The sequence below is a fragment of the Carex rostrata genome, chromosome 9 (genome assembly GCF_964058835.1).
Source record: "Carex rostrata chromosome 9, lpCarRost1.2, whole genome shotgun sequence".
NCBI lineage: Eukaryota > Viridiplantae > Streptophyta > Magnoliopsida > Poales > Cyperaceae > Carex > Carex rostrata.
In genome coordinates, this window is record NC_135926.1 from 3,898,197 (window position 1) to 3,923,219 (window position 25,023).

Genomic DNA, 25,023 nt, shown 5'->3' on the forward strand with positions numbered 1-25,023 from the left:
ACCCTAAAGAGAGGGAAATCTTTTACGATACATGAGAATATACCTGTCCTCTATATACCGTCTCAAGTATTTTTTAAGCATCACCATCACTTGTATTCTTCGATCTATTTTAAGATATGGAAACGAAAAGACTGCGGCGTAAGGTCGATGTCCATCAAATTTATAAAATTTCGAATCAATTTAGTATAAAGTCAAGCAGTCAAAAATAATGAAAAATTAATATATTAAAATTAATTTGTAACTTTTTTACCGCTTGACTATATACTAAATTAATTTGAAAATTTATAAATTTGATATATAAACACACTACTTTTGAAATAAATCAATTTCAACAATTTAAATTTGTTATTTGAAATTAATTTAATAAATTTTTGAATTACGTTCATCGATACTGTTGTGAGCTTAAAAATATCCTAGTTCTACTCAAATAAAAAGATGAGAAGTGGCGACCTCAACACTATTATGCTATGTTAACGTGGGCACTCAATGAGCAGCTTTTTATTTTTAGAAATATCTTTTTTTTTTTATCGAAAATCATATTGATAGTTGTTTTCTTTAATAAGTATATGAAATTGAACCAATAATCATTGATTTTCACAATAACCACATCAACGACTGCATAATATGAAAAATCAATAATTCAGCCTTATTGATTTTCTTGTACAATATTTGTGTTTAATATAATAAAATCATAAAAATAATTGAGGCCATGGTGATATGTATATTACAAAGTAGCTCGTGTTGCGGACTCATATATTTGTTTTTGAAATTCAAGAAGTTGATCGGAATCGCTCAACATGGTATGCATATCAAAATGTACTTGCTGATCAATTTTTTATTTTTTATTATTATTTTAGATAGATAGAAAATCACTTAACCTAAAAGTTTTGGATAAGAAATTGAAGTTTCCTAATCCGTCTTCACAAACAACAGAGTAAAGTTTAAATCACTGAACTACAAGTATACATTTGACATTTCACGAAGAAGCTAAACATAAAACTTTCATAAATAAAAATTCAATGAAATTTCAATATATATAATTAATAATTTTAAAATTATGAAGATTGTTAAGCACTCCTGAGCTATATGTACATCCACATCTATTAAAAGTCAGAACGTATATTTGTATTTTTTCGTTAAATTTCTAAGACCTGCAAATCGAATAAAATTAAATAAACTAAAGATTAAACTTAATTTAACTCAACTGAACTTGATTTAATTGCCTAAATAAATAACAATTTAGTTCTACAATTTAATTCTGCATGAAATTATAACTAATACAACAATTTTAACAATTTGTAAATTAATTTCTACACGAAATCCACAGTTTTTACCGGTCCTAGTAGTTTACGGATTTTCCGTGGTCATGGTGAGCTACAACTCTTGGTAACTACTGGGACCGAATTATTGATTTAATTCCAGCGTGCCTTTCTAGTGGAACCGAATCAATAGCTCGATCCCATCTAAAATATAGAATAAAACTAATCAAACTCTTTACTGATAATTCAATTTTTTAATTTCGAACAAAAAAAAAAATGCTCAAAGAGCAGAGAGATTATAAAAAATAAAAGAGAAGTGATAATGGATAAGCATTTATTATCTATGTTTATCGTAGTTTAGGCGTGTTTATATGTTTTAAAAAAATTATATATAATAAGAAGAATATTATATTTCACGTTATTTCAATTTTAAATTTTAAAATTTGTACTTCTACTCATTCAGTAAAATTTATAGTTTAAATTTTCTGACTATACATAAAAAAGAGAAACTTTTTTTTTATAAATATAAATATTTATAAATCTAGATATAAATAATTGTATGTTTAGTATAAGAAAAAGTATCATTCTTTGATTCTTTCCCGTCGCATAGTCGTATCTGTTTGCTAACGAGAGAGAGAAAAAGCGAAGGGCAGAAAGACTCTTTGGAAAATCTCAACCGTTCAAGGACGTTCTGCACAAATCTCAAAGCTTAAATAATACTGGCCCCTTCGCTATCCTCGAATAGGCACCGGACACGTCGGTCACGCAAAATATGAGATATCTCAGAGGATATACACTTTTAACCTCTCAGCCTCAGCCCTCAGCGCCTTCAGTTTACCCCTCTGACCTATCCGGCTACCACGCAGGTAACCTGTTCGACAATTTGCTCCAGTGAATAACATTAAATTTACACACTCTGTTCGCCCATGGGCTTGGTTCCCACTTCCATTGGATGCGAATTCGGGTTTAGTACGATCCATTTTAAGACAGAGCTAACAAACCCGTTGGCGAATAGAGAGCGCTTCATATTTTCTCCTCAATCAAACACTTATAGAGGTTTGATACATTCTTCTGTGTGTCTTTTCGTTTTAAATTTTCAGCTAATGTTTCTCGATTTGATTCACAGGCATTATTTTTTCTGAATTTTCAGAGAATTTGCCAAAGCTCAGAGTAGAGGCGAGACATCCTGCTAGAAAAGATAGCGCTAAGGTCAGAAACCGCCGGATTCTAAAGAAGGTAAAAACTATTTATTTGATTAGCCTAAATTGTTATAAAACTAAACCAGACTAGATTTGATTGGAATAAGATATGAGTTATATAATGATTGCTCCAGCACAGTTGAATAATTCTATAATCATCAGTTGATGCCATTGAAGCTAAATTTACTCTCAGATCGTGCAATTAAGCACTTGCATACTTTAAAAAATTAAATTAAAAAATGGTTAAAAACTGGTAAGTTTGGTAGCAGCATTGGTATGGATCAACCCAGCCTGGTTAGCATCTAGTAGATATTTAAAATTTCAAGTGGACCTTAGGAAGGTTCTATTTATTTTTTATTTGTCAATTTGTTTTCTAGTTTAATGGCACTCCTACAAAACCGAGGCTGTCAGTATTTTGTTCGACTAGAGAGCTTTATGCGATGCTAGTTGACGATCAAAATAAAAAAATTCTTTTTTATGCAAGCACCCTTCAGAAATCCATTCGCGAAGACCCTTCTTATACTGTTATGGTATCTCTCTCTTTCTTTCTCACAGACACAAACATGTTCAAATCTGCAAATGTATATTATGATTAATTTTTGTGGATTTAAGAAATGAACACCAAATGATATTGCTGAAAGGAATCGATGCCTTTTAATAAAATCAACAAGTAAATACATAATTTGTTACATTGATTATTGAACATATTTTAAGACCTCAATAGTGAACTCTAAACCCATAAAAATCTTCAGTAAGGTGCTTTATCAATAAAAAGGTACACAAATTTCAAAAATGTATAATTTGTTATGACCACCATTTTTCATGCAAAAATCATTTTCATATAATCATATGCATTTGAGTACATCTTTCTTTGATTCTTTGCTTAGCGTGTCTATGCTGGCAATTGTGCAGTGTCATTGGCATGAGAATGTTTTGCTTTTGCATTTTGTTTCTATTTTGGGTTTTAACTTTGAGTACAGTAATTAAAGAGTCTTGATAGTGGCAGCCAAAACCTTGAAATAAAAGTGATATTCAGATTGCAAAAGTGTAGTGTACCAGACAGAGAATTAATTAATAGGCTTACATAGGTACAAGGCACATGTTACACCTGATCATCTCTATTCTTGCAAAAGTACTCAAGCTTTCTGTTATATGTATGGTTTATCTGTTCTAAATTCATTCCTAATATTTCAAGGAAGCGGCACAAAGAGTAGGAGAAGAGCTAGTGAAGGCATGTAAGGATATGAAAATAACAGAGATATCTTCTTATGATCGAAATGGTTTTGCAAGAGGTGAAAGAATTATGGCTTTTGAGATAGCCGTATCTGAATATGGATTTCTACCTCGATAAATACTAATGAAATTACTGTTCATTTGTTTATCTTTGATGGGGATTGGATTGTAGAACTTGTTTGGTTTAGACAGTCCTACTTGTGTATTTAGAACTTGTTTGGTTTGCAAAAGTTTTGTGCCTTCATTTATGTTCAATTGATTTATTCATCTTATTAGAAAAACCACCTAAATGCTTTTGGAATTTGGAAGAGTTGTTTTTCCCCACTTTTTGTTAATAACCTGTTGGATTGCAAAAATAAAGAGAAATCTGAAGAAATCTGGCTGTTTACATAAAATAAGTATGTCATTTTGTTATTTGTTTGCCCAAACTCTCGTTATTTCAAATCGTACAAAAAATATAACACGGTTAGGATTTATGCAATGTTTTTTAAAAACTTCCGTGGCTCGTAGCATTTATAAAAATAAAAATAAAAATAACAAAACGGACAAAAGGAATCAAATATATAGCATTGACACTATACATACTAATAGAATAAGTTAGATACACTAATAGTAATTTTCATTAAATCTATTGTCTTAACACTAATTTAAACCTGAAGAGCAGCAAAATCTTCATATTTCTGATACTCTTTCTGTCAGCAGCGGGACACAGAAGCAGATTTTTCTCGGACCTATCGTAAAAGCAAAATTGAGGTCTAAAAAACTCTAGAGCACTGATTATCGCTATTAAGATCCATCCTTCCTCCCTATATATAAGTTTACGGGCTGATAAGTATCTTTGTTTTGAATGGTACTTGCTGGTAAAGTTGCAAAATATTTGAACCCATTAGTAGTACCTCAATACAATTAGGTTCGGTTAATACGGTTATCCCATTTTATAATCCCAACAGTATAGAATTAGGGTCCGTTCGGCCACATACTATTCACCGTGAGAAAAATTATTTTGCTCAGAACTAAGTTTTTATTCTCACGATGAACAATAAAATTCAGTTCGGATTTTTTGATTCCCACACCCATTCTTATTCCCTACTGGGCTGCCGAATGGGCCTTAAGGGGGAGAGTAAATTTTGGCGACTGCCCGTTCTCTCCAGTAGTCAGGCCAACATCTTATCTGATATGAACTTGCCTGAGCATGAATTTCGACGGAGCATTATTTAGAATTTTAGAAGTAACTATCATATATACCTGAGAGAATATGGATCTTCTCTTATCAATTTATTTAAACCCATACGTGATTCAGTACGTTTCATTTGGTGTTGTATGATTTACGGTTGGTGGTCACTTCACGAGTCGCTCAGCATAGTGACAAATGGATTATTCGGGTTCGGTTCGGCGAGATCAAAAATTCGTGATTCGGGTATAATTTGGGTATAATTTGGAAATGATTCGGAATTATCCAGATCAGAAATCTCAGTCCTGCAAGAGAGCAAAAAAATAATTGTTTTTGAAAAAATTCAGGAAAAATTCGTGAATAATTCGTAAAATTCGGAAAAAGTTCGTAAAATTCGGGAATTATTCGGGTTTAATTCGGTCAAAGTTCGGTCAACTGAATAATTCGGTGTTCGGTTCGGCATCACCCCAAAAAAGAATTAAACGGGTATAATTCGGATATCTTGTCACTATGTTGCTCAGAAGAAAAAAAAAGGGTCAATTTTAGGATTAGGGGTGTATACCCTTTTAACCGTTTATTCGACCTGTATCGTATGGGATAAAGCAGGTATGGACATAGCTAGGATTTTTATTAGAGATAGACAAAACATAAATTATTAAAAAATAATTATTTTTTTTTTAATATATTATTACTTTTTTAATAAAAATTTTAAATCGTCAATGCACTCTTTCTTAATTTTTTTTTTAATATAGTTTATGATTAAGATGTTTTTTATGATAGTTTAAAAATAAATTGATTCACTATATGTTGAAATCATCAAATAGCAAGATACAATGGTCTAAAACTCTGAAATTGAATGTTAATGCCCTAATAATTTATAGATGCTCTTGGTTCTCTGTGAACCAATAATTTTTCTATTTTCATACATAATGGACTAATATACTAAGTCTATTTATAAAGAAGTATCAAATTATCTTTCTTCTCTAAAAAACCTCTACACAATAAAGACCGATCAGGCCACAACTAAAAGAGAATCGCAGCAGGGGCAGGCAATGGGCCGAAATAGAGGTAGGCAATGACCTAATTTTATACGAATGTATAGGTAATTTTCAAAATCCAAGGGTAGGCGGTTGCCTTGCCTACTCCTGGTCCAAGGGTAGGCGGTTGCCTTGCCTACTTCTGCCTATGGTAAAAGTTTTTTTTTTTTTTTTTTCTTTTGTTAGCTTACTGTGTATGGGTATGAATTAAGATTTTTTTTCGGTTAACTAAACAGATAAGGGTACGCGTAAAGGCTATTTCGTACCCGTTACTCTATAGGGTAATTATATAAAATAAAATCATATGATAATGTGGTGTAAAATAAAATTACATATTAGATAATTATATAAAATAATAATTAGTGTGGTGAAATTTATTTGTGTGATATATCATATGATAATGTTTGAGTAATAATTAGTAGTGTACTATAGTTATATAGTGTATGTTTGTTATTATAAGAAAAATGTTAAACATATTACTTTTATTTGTATGTCTTATTATTTAATTAAATAATTGAATTTGTCCGAAGAGATATTTATTTTTTTGAATTCTTTTGCTTAAAAAAATAATTTACTTGGAATTGATTGCACATTTATTTTTATTTTAATTTTTTTATTAATAATGTAATTACATATTGGTGAAGTGAATGAGTTTTGATTTTCTATTTATAAAATATAAAAAATATTATATTAATATTATTCGTTATTCATCCGTTACTGTTTTATTATTTGATAATTTTAACGAATAAGAGTAGAATATGAAAAGATCAATTCTTAATAAGTAAGAATAAAATATAGATAAAATTAGTTCTTAGCAAATATTAGTGGATATAAGTACGAAAATACTTCTATCTAATTCGTATCATATCGCATCTGCACCCGCATCCGCATCCATTGACACCCCCATTTGGGATATTCACAACTTAATCTTTCCTTCTATTTTTCTCCTGCCGAAATACCCTTTGTGGCCTTATTTAAGGATGAAACGGGCGCATGCAAAAGTTTAGGTAGGCCTTGTTACTCTCTTTATGTTTGCATCTAACTTTGGGCCCGAGACCGGTCCATTTCATTTTTCGAAACTCGTTCTTCAAACCTTTCTATTAGTTCCTACGTCGGAAGGACTAGATCATAAAAAGTAATATTATAAGGGATCCGATCATTATATATCCCCCACCAAAAGTTTGAAAAGTTGGTTTGGTTTGAACAGCGCGAAATCATTTGTTAATATTTGATGCTTTGGAGGGAAAACCGAGAGAAAGAGAACGAGAGACTGAGAGAGGCAATTGATCGGAGGTCGCTAAAGTGTTGGAAATATCGGTAAGCTTTAACATTTTGTTGCCCTTCCATGTTACTAATCTTTAAAACCTTTTACTTCAGTTTTTACACGAGATATACAGATGCAATTCCTTCCGAGCTACTGAGCTTGACCGTCAGTTCAGATCTCGAATTGATTCAACAGTTACATCCTTGATTTGTTTTCCTTACTTTTGATGCCGTGAAGCACCTCAATTAGTCACTTATTTCTGTTCGTTCAATTTTTTTTTTTTTCGCATTTGCTTTCTTCTGAGCTCCGTAATCAGTTTAGCTCTTGAAATGGATCCAATTCTGATATCTCTGATTTTGTTTCTTTTCTCCTTTTTTTACTTAACAATGAGAAAAAAGCTATCAAAATAGTTCTTGAAATGGATCCAATCCTGCATATCTATGCTTCCGTTGTTGGTTGGGCGATAAAAATAGTCTGATCTACATAATCTCTTCTCAGTTCGATATTTCTGCTACTCCTTTTCAAAGATCTAGTACAATATTCTCCTTCTGTAACCTTTTCTTGCTTCATCCTATTTTAGCTGTTTTTTTTCCTGCTATTTGATTGTCTATCTTCTCAGTATGCTTTCTAGTATTGCGGGAATAATCTCATTCCTAATCATAATGTATCCTGATGTTGCAGATAAATGTACCTTTTGTTTTATCTGAGAGTCTAACATAAGTAAAGCTTTATTGTCTCAAAATTTAGATACGTAAATCACATATTCAATTTATCTTGTCTGTCTGTTTCTGTCAAAGATAGCCTAATAACTTAACCTGATAGTTTGTAGAGATGCAGTTTAAATGAACTTACTCCTTTTGGTTCTGCATGTTATGAAGTTTAAATAGTGTCCTTACTGAGAACATATCACTACTGAGTCATGTTTATTTGGGTATTTAAATTGTGATTATAATTAAATTATTAAAAAAGAGTGTAACATTGGAATACTGTTGACAGTATATCGTGTAAACTTTTCCTGATCCAGCAAAGGTTTAATATCTTTAGTTCTTATGACAATATATATACATATCACTTGTTCGAATTGTCATATACATTTTTTCTATGGTATTTCAGGTTTCTGCCTCGCATGTATATTGAATTAATTAAGCATCAATGACAGAGGTTGAATTCCCAAAGCCCCCACGGGTTAGTTCTCTTATCTATTTAATATTTTGATTTTTCTTTAATGGCATATATGCTGTTGATTTGCCATGCTATTTCTAATTTAAAAGGAAATAATGTAATTAAGGAACATATATTTTCCATACTGTTGATTTATATATTTTTTTCATAATAACACCTGTATTTTGATTCTGTATAGGCAGTAGCAAGCGGCTGTTGGAGCTTGGGCAGCAACCAATATCCTTCTGGCCGTTTCCCAAAGGTCTCAATCACAATACCAGTCGATAAACCAAAAACGGGGACAAGTATCAATCTCTCTCAGGAGAAGCCCCCAAAAGAGCAAATTAAGCGGCATTCTCAAGAGATCACTAGTGAAAGGGCCCCTCCGTGGATAAGCCCTCGAGCTGTGCAAAGAGAAAACCTGAACCCGAACTTGAGTGAGAGTTTGTTGGGGAAGAGGAAGGAAACAGTACAAGAAGGGGCTGCAGCTGGTGCAACTGGTCTTAAGTTGAGACTGTGGGAGATTCTTGGCAGTGGTTCTCAAAATAAAGATGCAACTGATTCACCCAAAATTGGTAAAGAAGAAGCTGTTAAAAAGTTGAGTCAAAATCAAAGTAGTATTGAAAAGGGGAACAAGGGCACACTAAAATTAAGCCAACAGAATCTGGAAAAGTTGAAATTGCCAAGAGAGAACCCGTCTTCTGACCCCATCGAGACTGATTCTGGGAGCACAAAGCAGGCTGAGACGAGGCGTGTTACCCGCTCTCTTACCCGCACACGGCCCCCCCCTCAAGTAACCATCAACCAGGATAAAGGGAAATCTGAACCTGTTATGAATGCTGAGCCCAATAATTTTTCCTTTGATGAAACAGAGCCGAAGGAAAGAGGCACAAGAAGAAAGAATCCAACTGGAGGGTCAACTATATCTCCTAAAGGGCCTAGTGGGGCACGTAAAAGAGCTAAAATTGAGCCGAGAAAGATCAATTTTCCCAAAAGGCCCCTTGTTTTTGGGACAGAGTCGAAGGAAACTTGTCCAAATGAACACATCACATCTCCCAGCAAAGAACGAAGTGCATCTGCTAATGTGTCATACCAGAAAGAGAAAGCCGTTTCACTTAGTTCTGAAATTTCAAAAAAACACATTCTTCCCCCAAAACATGATGCTCGAAATTCTCTGAGAACACCTTTACCTCGGCATGCAAATCAGGCTGACAGAGAAAAGGAGCATTCGTGGGAGTTCCCTGTAACTCCACCAACTAGTACTGAAGAGCCTCAAGAGAAGGGGATTCCAAATCCAAGAAGGAACAGAAACCAAAAAAGGTCAGTTGAATGTAAGCGGCCTGCTTTTGTGAAACCTACTACCAGTTTTTCTACACATAGAAGGGAGCCGGTTCAGAATCCCCTAAGTTCCCCTACCAACAATGCTGAGCCACAAAGGAAGAATGTTCAAAGCCAATCAACCTACAGAAACACAAATGTGCTGAAGAACTTTAAAACACACCCTTCTGTTGAAACTGATACTGGTGTGTCTACACGTTCAAGGAAGCCAGTTAAGTTACTGGCAACTCCAGTTACAAGTAATGAGATGCAGTCCGAGAAAGCTGCTAGTACAAACAGAAGCTTGTCAAGTGGTTTTAAGCATTCTGCTTTTGCAAAATCCAACATTGGCACATCTACATACAGGAGGAAGCCAAGAGAGTTAGTGGCAAGTCCAATTGTAAGTAATGAGGTGCAACCTGAGAAAGAGGCCAGTGCATGTACACAAAGAAATCGTGCCGAATTGCCAGAAAGTCCAGCTGTCAGTAATGATATGCAAATAGAGAGAGAAATTGGTGCAACCAGAAGCATTTCAGGTGATTTGAAGTGTGTTGAGAAAAATAATGTTCAGTCAACAGCAGTTCCTGTCACTACTAATGATGTACAACCTGAGAAAAATACTCATGCAGGCAGCAAGTCACATGATTTCAATGTTCACACTTTCACACAGAGAAAGCAGTTTGAGTTTCCTGTAAGTCCAATTAATAAGGTGCAACCAGAGAAAGACGATGATAGTCCCTTGTGTGATGGAAACATAAGCATGTCAGATTATTTCAAAAGTCCTACTTTTGCAATGAATGGTACCAGCTCTTCACAGAGGAGAAAGGCTACTGAAGAAGTTTCGGACCAGCCAAGAAACCCTAAAATCCCAGAAAGTTCCAGATCTGTGTCTGATTCGGGTTCGGATTCGGATGTGCAACTATCGGTATCATTCATCTAAATACATGTCTTTCTTAAGCATTTTGTTTGTTTGAGGAAAAAGGACCAACGTTGAAGTGTCTTCCTAGCATTGTCTACCAGAAAATTGCATCAGATGCATTTCTTTTTTTTAACTTGGTCATTTTTATGTCTATGGCTGTTGCATAATATTTTGGTTAAGAGTAATATGCATATTATAAAAGAGTAACACAACATTTCTACTAAAGGATATAAATTTCTTTTACTTTTTTTAATATATAAATTTTACCTTAATTTTGATTATTTCAGGATGACACTAAAGATAGTCCCAACACATCAGAAGCTAAATCATCAGAAGTTGATGTTGAAAGAGAAGCGAAAAAACCATCTTATCGAACCCCAGTGGAAGTCTTAAAGGCAGAGAGTAGTGATGCAAATGGCTCCTTTAAAAAAGGTACACATTGACATGAGTATACTGCTCCTAAATCCAGCCATTATAGCATGTAACTGACACCTTGCCACCTTTTGTATTGGGTTTAAGAATGATCCTCTCAATCTAGCTTTGATCCTTGATGAATTATCAATTCAACACAACACTCATTTTTTTTCTGATACCTGACCTGACTGGTAGGTACTGAATTTAATGAACAATGATTGCAAATTGTAGGTTGTAGAGGAAAGTACAATCTCTTCTCCTCTCCAGATACTCCCATTGAACAATCCTTGCCAGTCAGGACAAGAGCAAGGGCAAAGGCAGTAAAAACAGATGTAAAAAGGAGCTCCATGGAACTTTCCCCACCTACTCCAGTTGGTTGCTCTGGTATTCATCTGTTATTCTGTATCTTCATCATGTACATATTTTGCTGTTCAACATTTAGTTTTCTTCTGATTTGTATTACTTTTTTCATTTTTCAGGAGGAGAAAGCAATGAATCTGAGGACATCTTGAATCAATTACCAGATAACTCGTTGGCAAGGTCTTTGTCTTGAAGATTTAACATTTATTTTTTCTTGATTTAAACATGTCAAAGTTACCTCAAGTAGTCATCTTCGAAAGAAAAGTGTTATATTGGAGGTTGCTTTCTTGAGTTTGTTATCTTTTTAACTTATCTTTTTTTTTTTTTTAGTGCTGTGGGCCAGCTTGCCATTATTTTAAGAAAACTCAAGTTAAAGATAAAGGCACAGAAGAACAAAAAGAGCTCTGACATACTCTCCATTGTCACTGAGAAGATTGAAAAGCAACTGAGGGATGCTGAACTTCAAATGCAAGAAGACACGTAAGAATGCATATACAATCTGAAACTCAAAATTTCATACCAAAGATCTCTTAAAAGTAACAATCTGACAATTTTCTATTTAATCAGAAGGAAGCTTGTTGTGAATAGCAAATCAAAGAGGAAGGAGTTGGAATCAAAATTTCAAGGTATTTGAATGATTTATGACAAATCTAACTTTTGTGAGGGCATATGAGAACATATCTGTTTAACAGTGTTATTTAAACTATGCAGAACAAGCTGAGAAGCTAAAAATGATACATGACAAGTTTAGAGAGGAGGTTAACCAATATTTAATGGACTGCAAGAGCTCTCTTGAGGAGTTTGATGCATTTCAGATGGAGCTCAAAGGAACTGCTGACAAACAAAGTAAGTTGGCATTTTTCAACTATTATTTTTCTTAGTTTTTCTCTTCTTTATGTTAATTAATTTTTTTGCCCTTGTTGGATATAATAGAGGCACAGCATAGGAAGCTTGTAAGGCATGTAGAAGAGAAGGTAGAGGCTCAGCTTACTGATGCTGAGACCAAGATAACAAGGGTGCAGAAGGTACATACACAATATTCACCTTTCAGTGAAAAATTACCTTTTTAAGTATTGCCTGTGTTTACCATATCTTCAAGTAATGCCAGCATTTCTCATTTTGTAAACCTAACATCTTTTTATATATTTTCAAGTAATGTAATTTAGTTATGACAAATGACGAAGTAACCCCTGAGTGTTTCTTTTTTATTCATCCAAGTTTATATAAATCAGTTATTACAACCAATCAGCAAAATGTGATTGGCTTGAATTAAATTCAGTTAGCTTACGTAAGGAACAGTTGGCCACTGTTAGGGGCAAAATTGTAATACTTAGTGGATGATACCTTTCTCAAGCAGTAATTTAGTGCTGGATATTGTCTGAAAATATCATTCCACTGTTTATTGTACAAATTAGGAATGATAGGTGTTGCTATTAATACAATAATTTTTGGTGTTATTTCCAAAAGTTCTGCATTCTTTTGCATGGCTTTGCTTTCTGTTGGGAAATTGGTGTATACTCTCTTATCTATCTCTGCTTTGCTTGAAGTTGCACTCGGGCTATGTCAAGGTTATGGTTGCAATTATGCAGCTTACAGGCCGCTTGGCTTCATGCATACAATATTTGTATCAAATGGTGAGCACCTGGCCAGTACTGGCCCTCTTTATGGCGAGCCTTTCTAAGATGTTCTGTTTAGGGCTTCTGGTATAATTAAGCTTTCTGTATGGATGACTCTTACAGTCCTGCTATGCTATATATTTAATTAACTAAATCTTGTAAAAGTAGATACATAATATGCTGTTAATATATATGCCTTTTACAATATGCAGGAAGCTGAGAAAAAGATGAATGGCTTAAAGCATGTGCTGAGGGGGTGGATTGCGGAAGGCGCTACTTAGGAAATAACGCACTTAATTGTATATTTTTACAAATACCATAATTTCCATACTTAGGTTATCGCTACATAAATTGATAGGAGGCCCCTCTTAGGTATGAACTTTTTTTTTTTTTAAATTTCAACTGCAAAATTGTTCTAGTCTCTAGAAACAAGAAAGAAATACATATAAAGCTGTCTTACTTTAGTTGGTAGTGTTTAATGTCGGTTGTTGTTTCTTGTGATAGGGATGGTGAATTTTTGCATTGCAGGTTACATTTTTCTGTCTTAGTCAGTCAGATAGATATACTTGTTTATTAGCACTTGCAGTAAATGATGCTATTCCTCTCTCTTTTTTTCTCGTGTATTATTTTCTTGAAGGTGGAAATGTTGGGGACTTTTACTTCACTGAATTAATTTTTAATAAATTTATCTGAAAGGAACATTAGTTACCAGATAGGAACTCAGTCATACTTACCAAGTTCCTGGAGACATCATCTTTTCGACTAATAATTAGTAAAGTTACTATTGATTTTCAATTTATGAAGGATTGAAATGATGAATAAAAAAAGGTTTTTACTATTCTGATCTTTTTTTACAAGAGGATTATAGTGGGCTATTAATACACACCCCAACGGTTGTCTATACCTATTATTAACGGTACTATTCTATTAATAGAAGAATGTAGAACTCTTTTTTGTAGCTCCCTGATTCTATTTTTAGCCAATGATGAAAATAAGCTATATAGCTTTGAGGCTAATTAAATAATTCTAAACCCTATTTAATTTTATTTCTCAACATTTACTCTGGGCAGCATGATATCATAAAACCATTTCTTCTATTGCTAATCTGGAATAAAGTAGGTGTCTAAGTACAAGGCTGAAAATGAATGGCTACAATGTGATGAAGTAAAAAAGAAAATACCCGCTTGATGTTCTATTAGATTCCCAGATGTATTACCTAAAATTTCACAAAAAAGACCTAAAGAAAGAACCTTCCTCTAGAAACATATTCCTATCTCAGCTCATCTTATGTTTTTGGTTTGATCATATTGTGTATCGGATCTGATCCTCTTTTCACTCTCCATTTTTTTGTCTCCTTTCTACTTTCACCATACAAATCTGATGCCGGCCTTGCTGTTTTCTCTAATACTTCTGTTCCATTCTTCCTGTGGAGATCTGCTTTTGCCGAGGTGAGATCTACTCTTCTAGTACCATGTACCATCCCTACATGGATAGACAAAGCGAGAATACATGCTAGGAGAACAAGGGGTATATTGGAATCTCTAATGGCAGCCATTGTGGGTATTTCAATGAGGTAGCAGTGTACATTTTGTGCCAGAGGTTAATATATGCCTCTGTTTCGAGTGATGTCTAAAAGCAAAAGAGAGTAATGCTGGAATGGGACCGCAAAAAAGTGGGGATTTGAACTTTAAAGAGTACTTCTGGATTCAGTTCAATCATTTTGGAATAAGTAAAGCATAATTCAAGGCTGTTTAAGAAGATTCCGACAGTGCCAAGGCAATTAAAGCGGAAGTGTCATCAAGAAGACTTTTACTTTAACTGTTTGTTAAAAAAAAGATTTGGAAACTTGGAATTCTCCGTGGCACTAGGGCTACGCCAGTCCAGGTAACGGGTCAGTCGTACTAGAGAAGAATGACCCGCTACCCTGAGTGATGGGGGTTTTCAGTTTGGAAATGAATTGATTGAACGAGATGTTTGGTCTTAGGCCACAATACCATTAGTTCGCTTTTTGATTCAACAAGTCCCTTTGATGGTTTTTCATCTTTCTTCCTTTTATTTTGCTTACATCCATTTCTTTTGCTTCTTTTTCCCTTCAAAAGCAATTTGGAGAAGCTCCTACTCTGACAATATCATCTTTGAAGGCAACTACGTACTTTCCTATTTTGTCACAAAATTATTAACATAGTTGAAGAGACAAAATAAAAGAAGAATAACTAAAATTGTTAATTCAAGCATGTGATGGAGCTAGAAAATCGTATGCGGGTGCCAAGTTTATAATATTAAACAAAATTGAAAGTAACAACATCATTTAATTTATAAGAGTAACCAATAATTTTTTTATGACATAAATTATACATTAAGAAGTGTTTGGTTGAGATCTAAGTTTATTTCAACTTAAGTTGATCTTAGCTATTTATATTTGGGACTAGAAACAGAGGCATATATAAACCGAGGAGGGTTCAAATGCCTCCATGTTTTTGTGTCTCCATCATGCCTCCATCTCTCTCCATTATTTTCAAAGTTCAAACAGTCGATCCGAACCGCTCAACCTAACATCCATACTAAAATATGTTTGGAGACCAAATTTTATATTTTTAAGAATTTTTTTACTATTTTTTTTAGATAGATATAAAATTAGTAAATCTGAACCATCTAAAAACAGTATTTTTTACCTGACTACAATTGTCTAAGAAACAGCAGTATAGTCCTTAACCAAACACCAAAACTAACTCTAAATTTATCCTTTATGAAACTATTTCTTCGCTATAAAATAAAATAAAGAATACAAATTCAACAATAAAAATAAAATAGCAAATAATTAAAATAATAAGTTAACTGTCTGGGAGTCATTGTCACAATTTGCATAATCCGGAAGAATCATCGTCAAAACTAAAAGTTTGAGAACCGAAAATATCACAAATAGAAAAATTAAGGGATCTTACACGATATTACTCCTTTCCATTATGATTCGAATTACACAAAAACATTCCTTTATAAAATCTTATGACATTTCTGCTACAATATATATACTCATTTCTTGGTGGACATCTGTCCGGCACTCTTGACTGAGAGATACTTCTTACTGTCAGATTCAATTGAGATTATTCACACAATCTTCTAATTAAACGACTCATATTTGTTTGTACATAGTGGGGGTTATTGATAAAACGCCATGAGCTGGAGTTTAAATCACCATATTAGATTAAATTCGAACCATTTATTATAAAATTGGTACGAATTTTAAGCTGCTCGTTTTTCTTATTGATTTGTTCGTGAATTTTGTAATGAATATTGATACGGCCCATGTCCAAACTGGACACGTGGTCCGAGCGTGTATTGTAACTGGATGTTTACATGTGCAATCAGCGTCCCGACTACGATAGGCCGTCCGAGAAGGGAATTCGGGGAAGGTAACCCGAGGGTAGTTGTGAGACACTTTTACTCTATCCTATCTCGTGTCTTAGTTCGAAGGTGCCAGCCCCTATTCACTGGAACCGCTTACCTTAAATAGTCCTCTCCAGTTCTGACATCCCGCGTTGTCAGAGCTGTCAGAGGGGATTGCACCAGAGCGACCAGGCTTACGTGTAACGCGGTAACATCCGCATAATAGATGGTGTGGTCCGCATAGGGGACGGTGACTAAATCGCACCCGACTTGTACGAAAGATCGTGGGAGGTAATCTTAAGCCTATTTCGGCCTGGGCTTGACGGCGATTTCCTCCCGCCTCGGGTTGGGTCATGGGCCACTTATATTATCTTATCTGGGGCTTTTTACTTAGTCCTGGGCCGACTTCATTCAAGTAGTTCTCGGCCCAGGTTATTTTTGGCCCCCTATTGTTTTATAAGGGTCTTGGGCACATGGCCCTATCAAATATAATAGTGGATGGTCCATTCATGTAACTCTCAATATTAATTCTTAATTTATTTCTCCACTACTTTATTCCCTACTATTGGAATTCATTTATCCATTTATTTAGATGATTTTTCATTTATAATTTGTAGTCTATAAGTAGAGTTTTTGTAATATTGTATTGTACACATATGAAAAATATATGAATAATAGATTGCTATCTTTTATCTCTATCTTGTTTATTCTTATTTATCTTTATTTTATAACAAATTTTAATTAGTCTCGAATTGTTTATCCGGTTAGATTTTGAATAATCTGATTGCTTAGATACAGAAGGGAATTTTCATTGTGAGCCGACGCGTGGCACCATTAGATGTTTGTCTGACCGACGATTAGACAATCGAAGAAAATTGAGTGAACCTGGGCCGTAGGTCCAAATCAACGGTGTTTTTCCTTTTTCCTTTTTTTTTTTTTCCGAAGAGATCAGTTGCAAACATTAATCTCACTTACAAAGCAATTATAAATAAATATTGTGGCTTTCAATTGCCGAATTGAATAATAATTGCTAATTTTAGAATATTTCTGAATTAATGTATATATTTAAAGCATCACGTCAGTATTCTTTTTGATTGAGAATATATTGCAAAGATGGTCAGACAGAGATGGCTGCAAAATGATTAAGAAATAATTAGTCATATAAATGCTCTAACGTGCTTAATATAATAGTAAGATAACATAATATAGGCGAACTTAATTTGCACTTCTGCTTTTAAGCAACATATGATTTTTCCTTTTTCTTTTCCCCTTACCTCTTTGCTAACAAATTTGTACATAAGAAATTTATTCTCTGGTTACACAACCTGCTACAATGAGGGCCCGTTTGAAATGGGAAGCCATGTGACAGATGGCTCACAGATTCAAATTTATTTAAACACCTTTAAAAGGAAACAATAACTAGTTAACTACAATACCACAAATCAGACTATACTGCTAGGCTTCATATACAAAGATAATTACAGTGCTACAAAATAAGAAGATCAGCTTTACTCCAAGAAAGTACATGATCATCATGGGCAAAACTGAAACCTGCTTGTATAGCAAGGATTTTAATGAAACTGTCTTTTATCTTTAAAACAGCTGTGTATAAATTCATTAACAAAATACCACAATTATCCTTATTGCGGTCCTAACCTATAAATAAGAAGGCATAAATGAGGAGGCTATCTGAAAAAATGGATCAAAGAAAATCAGGTTGACCCGTAGAGGTCAAACAACGGTGCCACATGCGACTATTAGGGTCAACATGCCTGGTGGACATAATAACTTCAGTTATAGGCAAATACACATAATGTGTGTTGCATGTACCAGTAGTAATTCCACTAAATCCTGCAAATGCACCATGTACCTGCACAGTATTGGATAAAACTGAGTTAAAATTAAATTTTTTTTTGTTAAATGTTAGATATAACTTGCAGAAATACCAATTATACCGCATTTTGGCCAAGAACAGTGCAAAGTATTGCGTCAGATGCATTGGCACGTACGGCTCGTACCATATAGGTCGGGTCAATGTACTTCACATCTGCATATAAACCCTTTTCCTTGAAATGCCTCTTTATCTGGAGGAAAAGAGGATCATCAAACATTGAAAAAAATAAGCTTACTAAAGATGCTAGAAATCTCAGAATTGCAAATTTAAGACCAACCTGCTGTTGAAGGTGAACTCCAATATCACTAAGAACTACATTCCCTGATGCATCAGTAGAATTTGACTTTTCTAATAGTTCCTAACAAAAAGAAAAAGAAAATACAGTAAAATATCAAGAATAATGAAGCAAAAATTCATAAAATTCATTATAGCTTCAAATGAGAAATAGTTATACTTGGCCTGCTCCTTCAGCAACACAAATCATCGCAAATCCCTTTTTCTCTATTAACTGCTCTAGATGTGCTAGTACGCCACTTTCGCCATCTAAGTTGAAGGGCACCTTCATTTTTCAAAAATCATTGTTACAGACTTACAGTGTATTCAATTATCAAATATGGTAGTTCATTGATATTTACTATAGAGTAATATAGTAGTATGAAGTATGTAATCCTATTTGTGTCATTTAAGCACTGTAAAAATGATTTTCAGAATTCATATCTGAGCAAGTATGACAAATTTTTAACTTTTAAGCGAGACACTTGCGCATCCATAAAATATAGACACTCCCCAGTTTCAGTGTCCGTTTCTAGTTTAAGAATGCTACAATTTTCTGGTGTCCACTAAGTTCATCTCCCATGATACACTATGCAAAGTTCTCCGCTGCAACTTCCAGACTAAGTTAATACATTATGTTCTCATGCCTGAGAGTATGCAGATAATCGTTCATGTCCAGAAAAATTGTGTGATCACTAAAATTATTTAACATCAGCTAACACATAAAAAAAGCATCTGAGGGAACTCACTTCTAGGGATCGAGCTTTACCCATGGTTAAATAAAGAAAAAGAGGAGGATGTAACTACCTCAGGAATGAGACACACATCAATTTGGCCACTAGAGAGAGATGCATGCATGGCAATGAAACCACTTGTTCTCCCCATTAGCTTTACTAGACCTATACCATGAAATGCTGATTGGGCCTGATTGAAAACAAACAACCAGACATTAGAATATAAATACACTAAAGAAATAAACGTCTGTTGATGAATAGCAGTGCAAAAATATTTTTTCTCGCCCTTTTCTTTTTGTCAATTACCTCAATATAGGCAGAATTGATAGCCTTTTGTGCAGCTTCAACAGCAGTGTCGAAACCAAAGGTTTTATCCATTAGCAAAATGTCATTATCAATTGTTTTAGGTACACCAACCACAGATACCTTCAATTTTCTCTTTCGGCACTAAGATGCATGAATAAAGGGGGTTAGCAGATAATAAGCTTTTAATCTGGCAAAATATTACATTTACAAAAATAAAATAGATATAAAACCTCTTCATGAATTGCATTAGCACCAGCATGGGTGCCATCTCCACCTAGTACAAAAAGCATATCAATGCCCCTTCCCTGAAAATAAAGATAACAAAAAACAAACAGAACATTAAATATAAACCAAAATTGTAAAATACCTCATATATCACAAAATACGGAAAAAGTGTATGCATACCTGAATACTATCTACAATGTCTGTAGTGCTGGCCGCACCACGTGATACCCCCAAGAAACTTCCTCCTTCTAGATTTATATTTTGGACAACATGTCTCGACAACTGCAATACGGCAAGTGATTTTAAGATTAAAGAATGTTTTGTTCTTACTTCTAAAATTGAGTCAATTGATAGATTCACATTACTAATATAATGATGAACTTACTGGTATTTCAGACAAACCCTTCTCAGTAAACCCGCGATAGCCAAAAGGGATGCCAGCAATATTTTTGACGCCGTATTTCTCAAGAGTAAACACAATCTACAAGCATAAATTATTGCGTTTCAAATCAGAATTTCCCTTTTAGAGGAGAAGTTTGAGAAAGACATTCAAAGCTAGATGTATGTAAGAATCAACCTGTCTGATCACATCATTAAGACCAGGACAGAGACCGCCACAAGTAACAATCGCGGCTTTAACACGACTTGGTTCATAATATATCATCTTTCTTGGGCCTGCACGATGTACCCTGAACACAGAAAATTGTTAATTTTAGAGGGACACAGACAGATAGGTTGTCAATTCACCCTCAACAAGGACATGACTTTCTGCCATTAAAAAGTAACACTGGCACCAAAAAGTACACTATCCCACTGACATGGTGTTGAAAATTGGCAGAACAATCATTTTTTCTTTCTCCATTCAGCAATATTTGTTAGATGGGAAAACCGATTGGCAAATAAAATAGAATTCCAACCAAAAATAATGATTATAAATTAACACCCAGAATTTTGAATATATTGAAACAAATTTAAAAACAGTTTAGTAACATACCATTGCTCGATGAAGGAGCAATCAGGATCGACGCACTCGGCTCCAGCAGAGTTTGGCGAAGCAAATTTTATCACCTGAAGTTTAGTTTAAGTGCAGCAGAAATTGTAACTCAATTTAATTAATCTTACAAAATGATTTAATTAAGACATGTATTTTGTGTTCTACCTTCAAAAGCGCTCTATCATCATCGTGAACATAGCCATTCCATCTATTAATTAAAGATCCATTTCCATCCCCAATAGGAATTCTACATATCAAAAGAAAATGTGTAACTGTGTAAAAACAATGACCAAACAACCCTTATCCCTTGAGAGAAAAGAAACTAGGAAGGAGCAACTTGGGTATTCTTTTAGGAATGAAGAAGGATGAGATTTTAATAATGAAAATTTCTTATGCGTATAGGAGAAACAAGTACTTCCATCTCTATTTGGGATATGCTTTAGATTATTTATGTTTTTTCATAACATGAAATTTTCCAAGGGGGAAAAGGTACCTGGCCTTGAGGGAAAAAGTGGTAGGTCTTGGTTCTACATGAATAACATCTCTAATATGGGGCAAATTATATCTCCTTTCAAAATCCTCCTGAATTTTCCTTTTCCAATCCGGGTCTGAAAAATCAAGCTCTGGTTTGGTGGCCACTGCTCTTATAACTAGTTTGCGAATTTCAGATTTCACTCTTTTCTGGAATATTCCGATTTTCAGGCTTCTTAAATTACACAACCGTACATTTTCATTGCAATTCTTATGATTTTGCCAAGCAGTATAACCGACTTTACTAAAAGTTGGTACTGAAGCCATGCTTTTATGACTTCCACTCCTGTTCACAATAGTCCAAAAAGTTGAGTTAACAGTTGATACTTCATAAATAAATAAATATTGAGCCAGTTAACATGATACATTTGATGTCCAGTGAGTATATATTCAGTTTACCAGATTAATAGGAGTAATAGGTATCTGCAACCTGACCCTTACCAGACCAGGACAGTGCTGAAGCAAAAATTGTAGTGCTAGTGTTGTTTTGGTTGTGAAGAACAATATTTGATGTTATGCTGGTCAGATTCAGAACTTACTGATCCGAATGCCGTAAATAAAAAAAGAATGAATCAAGACATGGTGATTCCGTAAATATCCCATTGCAACAATAGAAAGTTCGAAACAATGCAGTTACTAATTAATGATCTGGCAAATACAGAATGAAAACTTCATTCTCAAATCTATGAGAATTTTTATGAAAGCCTTTCATTTACTTCTCCATACTTGCACGAATTCTTATCTACCTTATTTAACAATTAATTTTTTGTTTCCCATTCATAAATTGGGGTTTTCAATAATTAACTCAGATATACCCGCTTTGTAATGTACTGGTATTAAATTTGTCAGGTCCTTAAGAGGTAAGCACCTGAACCAGCACCGTGGTACCTAATTCAGAATTGTAAAAGGGTAGGTCGTATCTAATCCGAATTCTCCCCAAAATAATTAAATAAGTACAATAGTTACGCACAAACCACAATTTCATGGATGAAAAAGAGAGACTCAGCAAATTGTAGGTAGATTTCGATACTATGGCAAATAGAAAACAAAAATTAAGAAAAATTAAAAAAAAAAAAACGCACTCAGGAGTTCTTCTCACCGATCCCTTCTTTTCAACTCAAATCTTTTTCCCTTTCTGCTCTCAACTTTTTCCTGTACCTCTCTACAAAGCTGGTTTTTGATCGACTTGAGAGAGCGACAGAGAAAGATTTACTATATTTTGGGGAAATTTATGGGCATATTGGAGAGAGCACTATTTGTAGAATGTCTTCTTTTAGAGTTGTTTAAATAAGGAGGGAACGCGAGAAAAGTAGAAAGGAAACGGGGCAAATATAATTAGGAATAAAGAAATAGAAAACCACCTTTGACCCTAAACTAATACAACCAAACAATTACATAGACCGAGAACAAATCAGACGTATGTACCAGGAATGATTGCGGGAGGTTGTTTGTGGGCCTATGGCTTACAACTTTAACGGAGTAGAACATTGATTGTGGACCGGGTGTATTGATATTAACTTGATTCCATTTGATTCCCATGGGAAGCCGCTGGTGGCCACGCGAGTCAGAAAGAAGGAAAGAAAAAGAAAGAAATATGAGAAGCCACGTCGTTAATAGGAAGTTGGGAAGTAATTGTAAAAGCCTTTTCTTTTTCTTTTGAAAAAGGCTGCGCCTAGATTACAAACTTATGATTAGACTGCCAATTTAGAGCTGCTATGTTTGGTTAATGATCAACTTGATTTGATAGGATTGACTTATATATAATATAAGGAAATATATTTTTTTACCAGAATATTAGATTATGATATAATTTACAGTAGATATATCTCAGCATCACAAACTGATATTGTGTGAATGAAAAAAAAAAAATGTACACAGAGTGTAGGGAAATATTTTAATTGCAAGTCCACCAACGTGCAATTAAGTTGGGCTGTCTTCTTTAGCTTAGAAATATTTTTCTCAGCCCAGTAACAATCATGCTCCAAGTCTCCGTTTGCTTTACATGATCACATCCATGTATCAAACACCCGACATAGCCCTTGTAAAGTGATCCTGAAAAGTAGGAGGTACGTTTTGTGAGATCCAAAATATAAATTATATGTGAAATACTTGGATTGTGAATAATATTCTTATCTTAAAAGGTCCATGTAGTGTGAACAACAGTTCTTGCAGATTTAGAGATAATAATAATAATAATTATAGTAATAAATATTGTATCTAATTACTTGAAATTAAAGACAGAACGAAAGACTGCAGGCAATTCTAAGACTGATCTCAGAGAGTACGGATCATTAAATAACCTATTTCAAGGCTTTATTTACAGTAGGGGTGTCAACGGGTACGATACGGGTCAGGTGGAGATATTTTCATACCCGTACCCACTATAATAACGAAAAAAATATTTACCTTTATCCGTCTTTTCAAATACGGTACGGATCGGATAAATGAATAAAAAAGAATCATTGACATTTTAATTTGTGATTTTGATAAAATATTTTTCAAAACAAGAAAAAAAGAAAATAATAATAATAATGTATTATGAAAATTTAATAAAATACAAAATTTTATTGTATCGTGTATCATCTTCATACAAATATATATTTATATATATAATTTTTTTTTAAATTATCTTATATGAAAACGGGTAAGATAACGAAAAAAAATCATTACCCATACCCGACAAGCTAACGAAAAAGAAATCTTATCCTTATCCGTGTTTTCGGATACGATACGGGTCGGATAAACGGTCCCATTAACAGCCCTAATTTACAGCAAACTTGCATAATAATACTTAATTTTATTAATGTTTCTCCAAATTTAGAGGATGTTTAATATTTTTATTAATGTTTCTCCAAATTAAGAGGATGTAAGACTATTACTTGTTGCGTAAACACTAGCTAGCCACAAAATATGAAAAATTTAATCAAACAGTGGTGTGACCAGTGGGGCGTATGCCCCTCCTAATCCGTTGTCTTCGCTATCATGGTTTGAAAAATTAATGACGTCAAATCATATAACGTAAATTATTATTTTTTATTTGAAAATTGTTTGAAAGCAATGTGAAGTAGTTATTTTCTGATTTATTTACCGCAAACGTGCTTTTGAGTTATTTCAGCATATTTTGCAGAAAACTGCATATTTAGACGATTATCAATTATCAATTAGGCCACCAATAGAGTAAAAATGTTATATTTAGACGATTATCAATTAGTTCTTAAAATAGAACATCGCATGGAATATGCAACACCTCACACAAAGTGCATAACATGCAAAATGACAAAATTTTAAGAAAATTCACTAAATCAGAAGACCCTATGACCTCCTCCATGCCATGCGCGACATAGTTCAGAGGTTGCACGATCCGTGTGCCATGTCTTCTTGGGATTTTTCACGGGCCTTTTAGAAGTTGCGCCTTTCTGATGGACCATGCTATTTTTAGGGTGAATCTTCTAGAAGCTATGCTATTTTTACAGGATACACTATTTTTAGTCAGGATTACCAAATCCTGCTAGATCATGGGTGGATCTCATGTCCCCCATGATATCCACTACTCACACTACTTTGAAAAGACTATGAATATCCCCTTTATAATAGGATCTAGTGTGTGTGTTCAATTGTGTCAAGTCCAGAATTATAGCTAGCAATCCTTATTATTAGGCTAGGTTAGAGAGTTAGTTAGAGAGAGAAGGATAGCCATTGGAAACCATGCAAGAGAAGACATCATCTAAGGAG

At 34.1% G+C, this 25,023-nt stretch overlaps 3 protein-coding genes across 6 annotated transcripts in view; 2 read left to right on the forward strand and 1 right to left on the reverse strand.

The window, feature by feature from the left end:
* LOC144559894 (Ribosomal L18p/L5e family protein) overlaps positions 1–4,067 on the forward strand; it is a 46,302-nt gene extending 42,235 nt beyond the window's left edge. Inside the window, exons 2-5 of one of the 2 annotated variants that reach the window (XM_078309054.1) lie at positions 2,148–2,315; positions 2,410–2,495; positions 2,836–2,988; positions 3,654–4,067. In XM_078309054.1, coding sequence (XP_078165180.1) covers positions 2,186–2,315; positions 2,410–2,495; positions 2,836–2,988; positions 3,654–3,809 — 525 coding nt within the window. In that variant the 5' untranslated portion in view covers positions 2,148–2,185 and the 3' untranslated portion in view covers positions 3,810–4,067. Of the gene's footprint in view, positions 1–2,070; positions 2,316–2,409; positions 2,496–2,835; positions 2,989–3,653 lie in introns of those variants that run through there. The other variant, XM_078309053.1, reaches the window with a different exon arrangement.
* Positions 4,068–7,076: 3,009 nt separating this feature from the next.
* ASY3 (asynaptic protein) lies at positions 7,077–13,565 on the forward strand. 2 transcript variants are annotated; one of them, XM_078308949.1, is made up of 11 exons: positions 7,077–7,216; positions 8,277–8,348; positions 8,524–10,566; positions 10,848–10,992; positions 11,206–11,358; positions 11,454–11,514; positions 11,665–11,814; positions 11,902–11,960; positions 12,046–12,180; positions 12,268–12,359; positions 13,163–13,565. In XM_078308949.1, exons 2-11 carry the CDS (start codon positions 8,316–8,318, stop codon positions 13,229–13,231), a joined length of 2,940 nt encoding a protein of 979 aa, XP_078165075.1. In that variant the 5' UTR covers positions 7,077–7,216; positions 8,277–8,315; the 3' UTR covers positions 13,232–13,565. The 2 variants fall into 2 exon arrangements, with proteins under 2 accessions (XP_078165075.1, XP_078165076.1); XM_078308950.1 differs by having other exon boundaries at positions 11,905–11,960.
* A 4,256-nt stretch (positions 13,566–17,821) lies between these two features.
* Positions 17,822–22,580, reverse strand: LOC144559272 (ATP-dependent 6-phosphofructokinase 5, chloroplastic-like). 2 transcript variants are annotated; one of them, XM_078308289.1, is made up of 14 exons: positions 22,374–22,580; positions 21,254–21,577; positions 20,926–21,007; positions 20,761–20,834; positions 20,344–20,455; positions 20,152–20,247; positions 19,947–20,048; positions 19,772–19,846; positions 19,542–19,682; positions 19,309–19,425; positions 18,683–18,787; positions 18,506–18,586; positions 18,290–18,418; positions 17,822–18,204 (listed from the first exon to the last, which is right to left on the reverse strand). In XM_078308289.1, the coding sequence occupies exons 2-14, from the start codon at positions 21,556–21,558 to the stop codon at positions 18,037–18,039; spliced, it is 1,587 nt and encodes a 528-aa protein (XP_078164415.1). In that variant the 5' UTR covers positions 21,559–21,577; positions 22,374–22,580; the 3' UTR covers positions 17,822–18,036. The 2 variants fall into 2 exon arrangements, with proteins under 2 accessions (XP_078164415.1, XP_078164416.1); XM_078308290.1 differs by lacking the exon at positions 19,309–19,425 and having other exon boundaries at positions 22,374–22,576.
* Between the last annotated feature and the right edge of the window lie 2,443 nt (positions 22,581–25,023).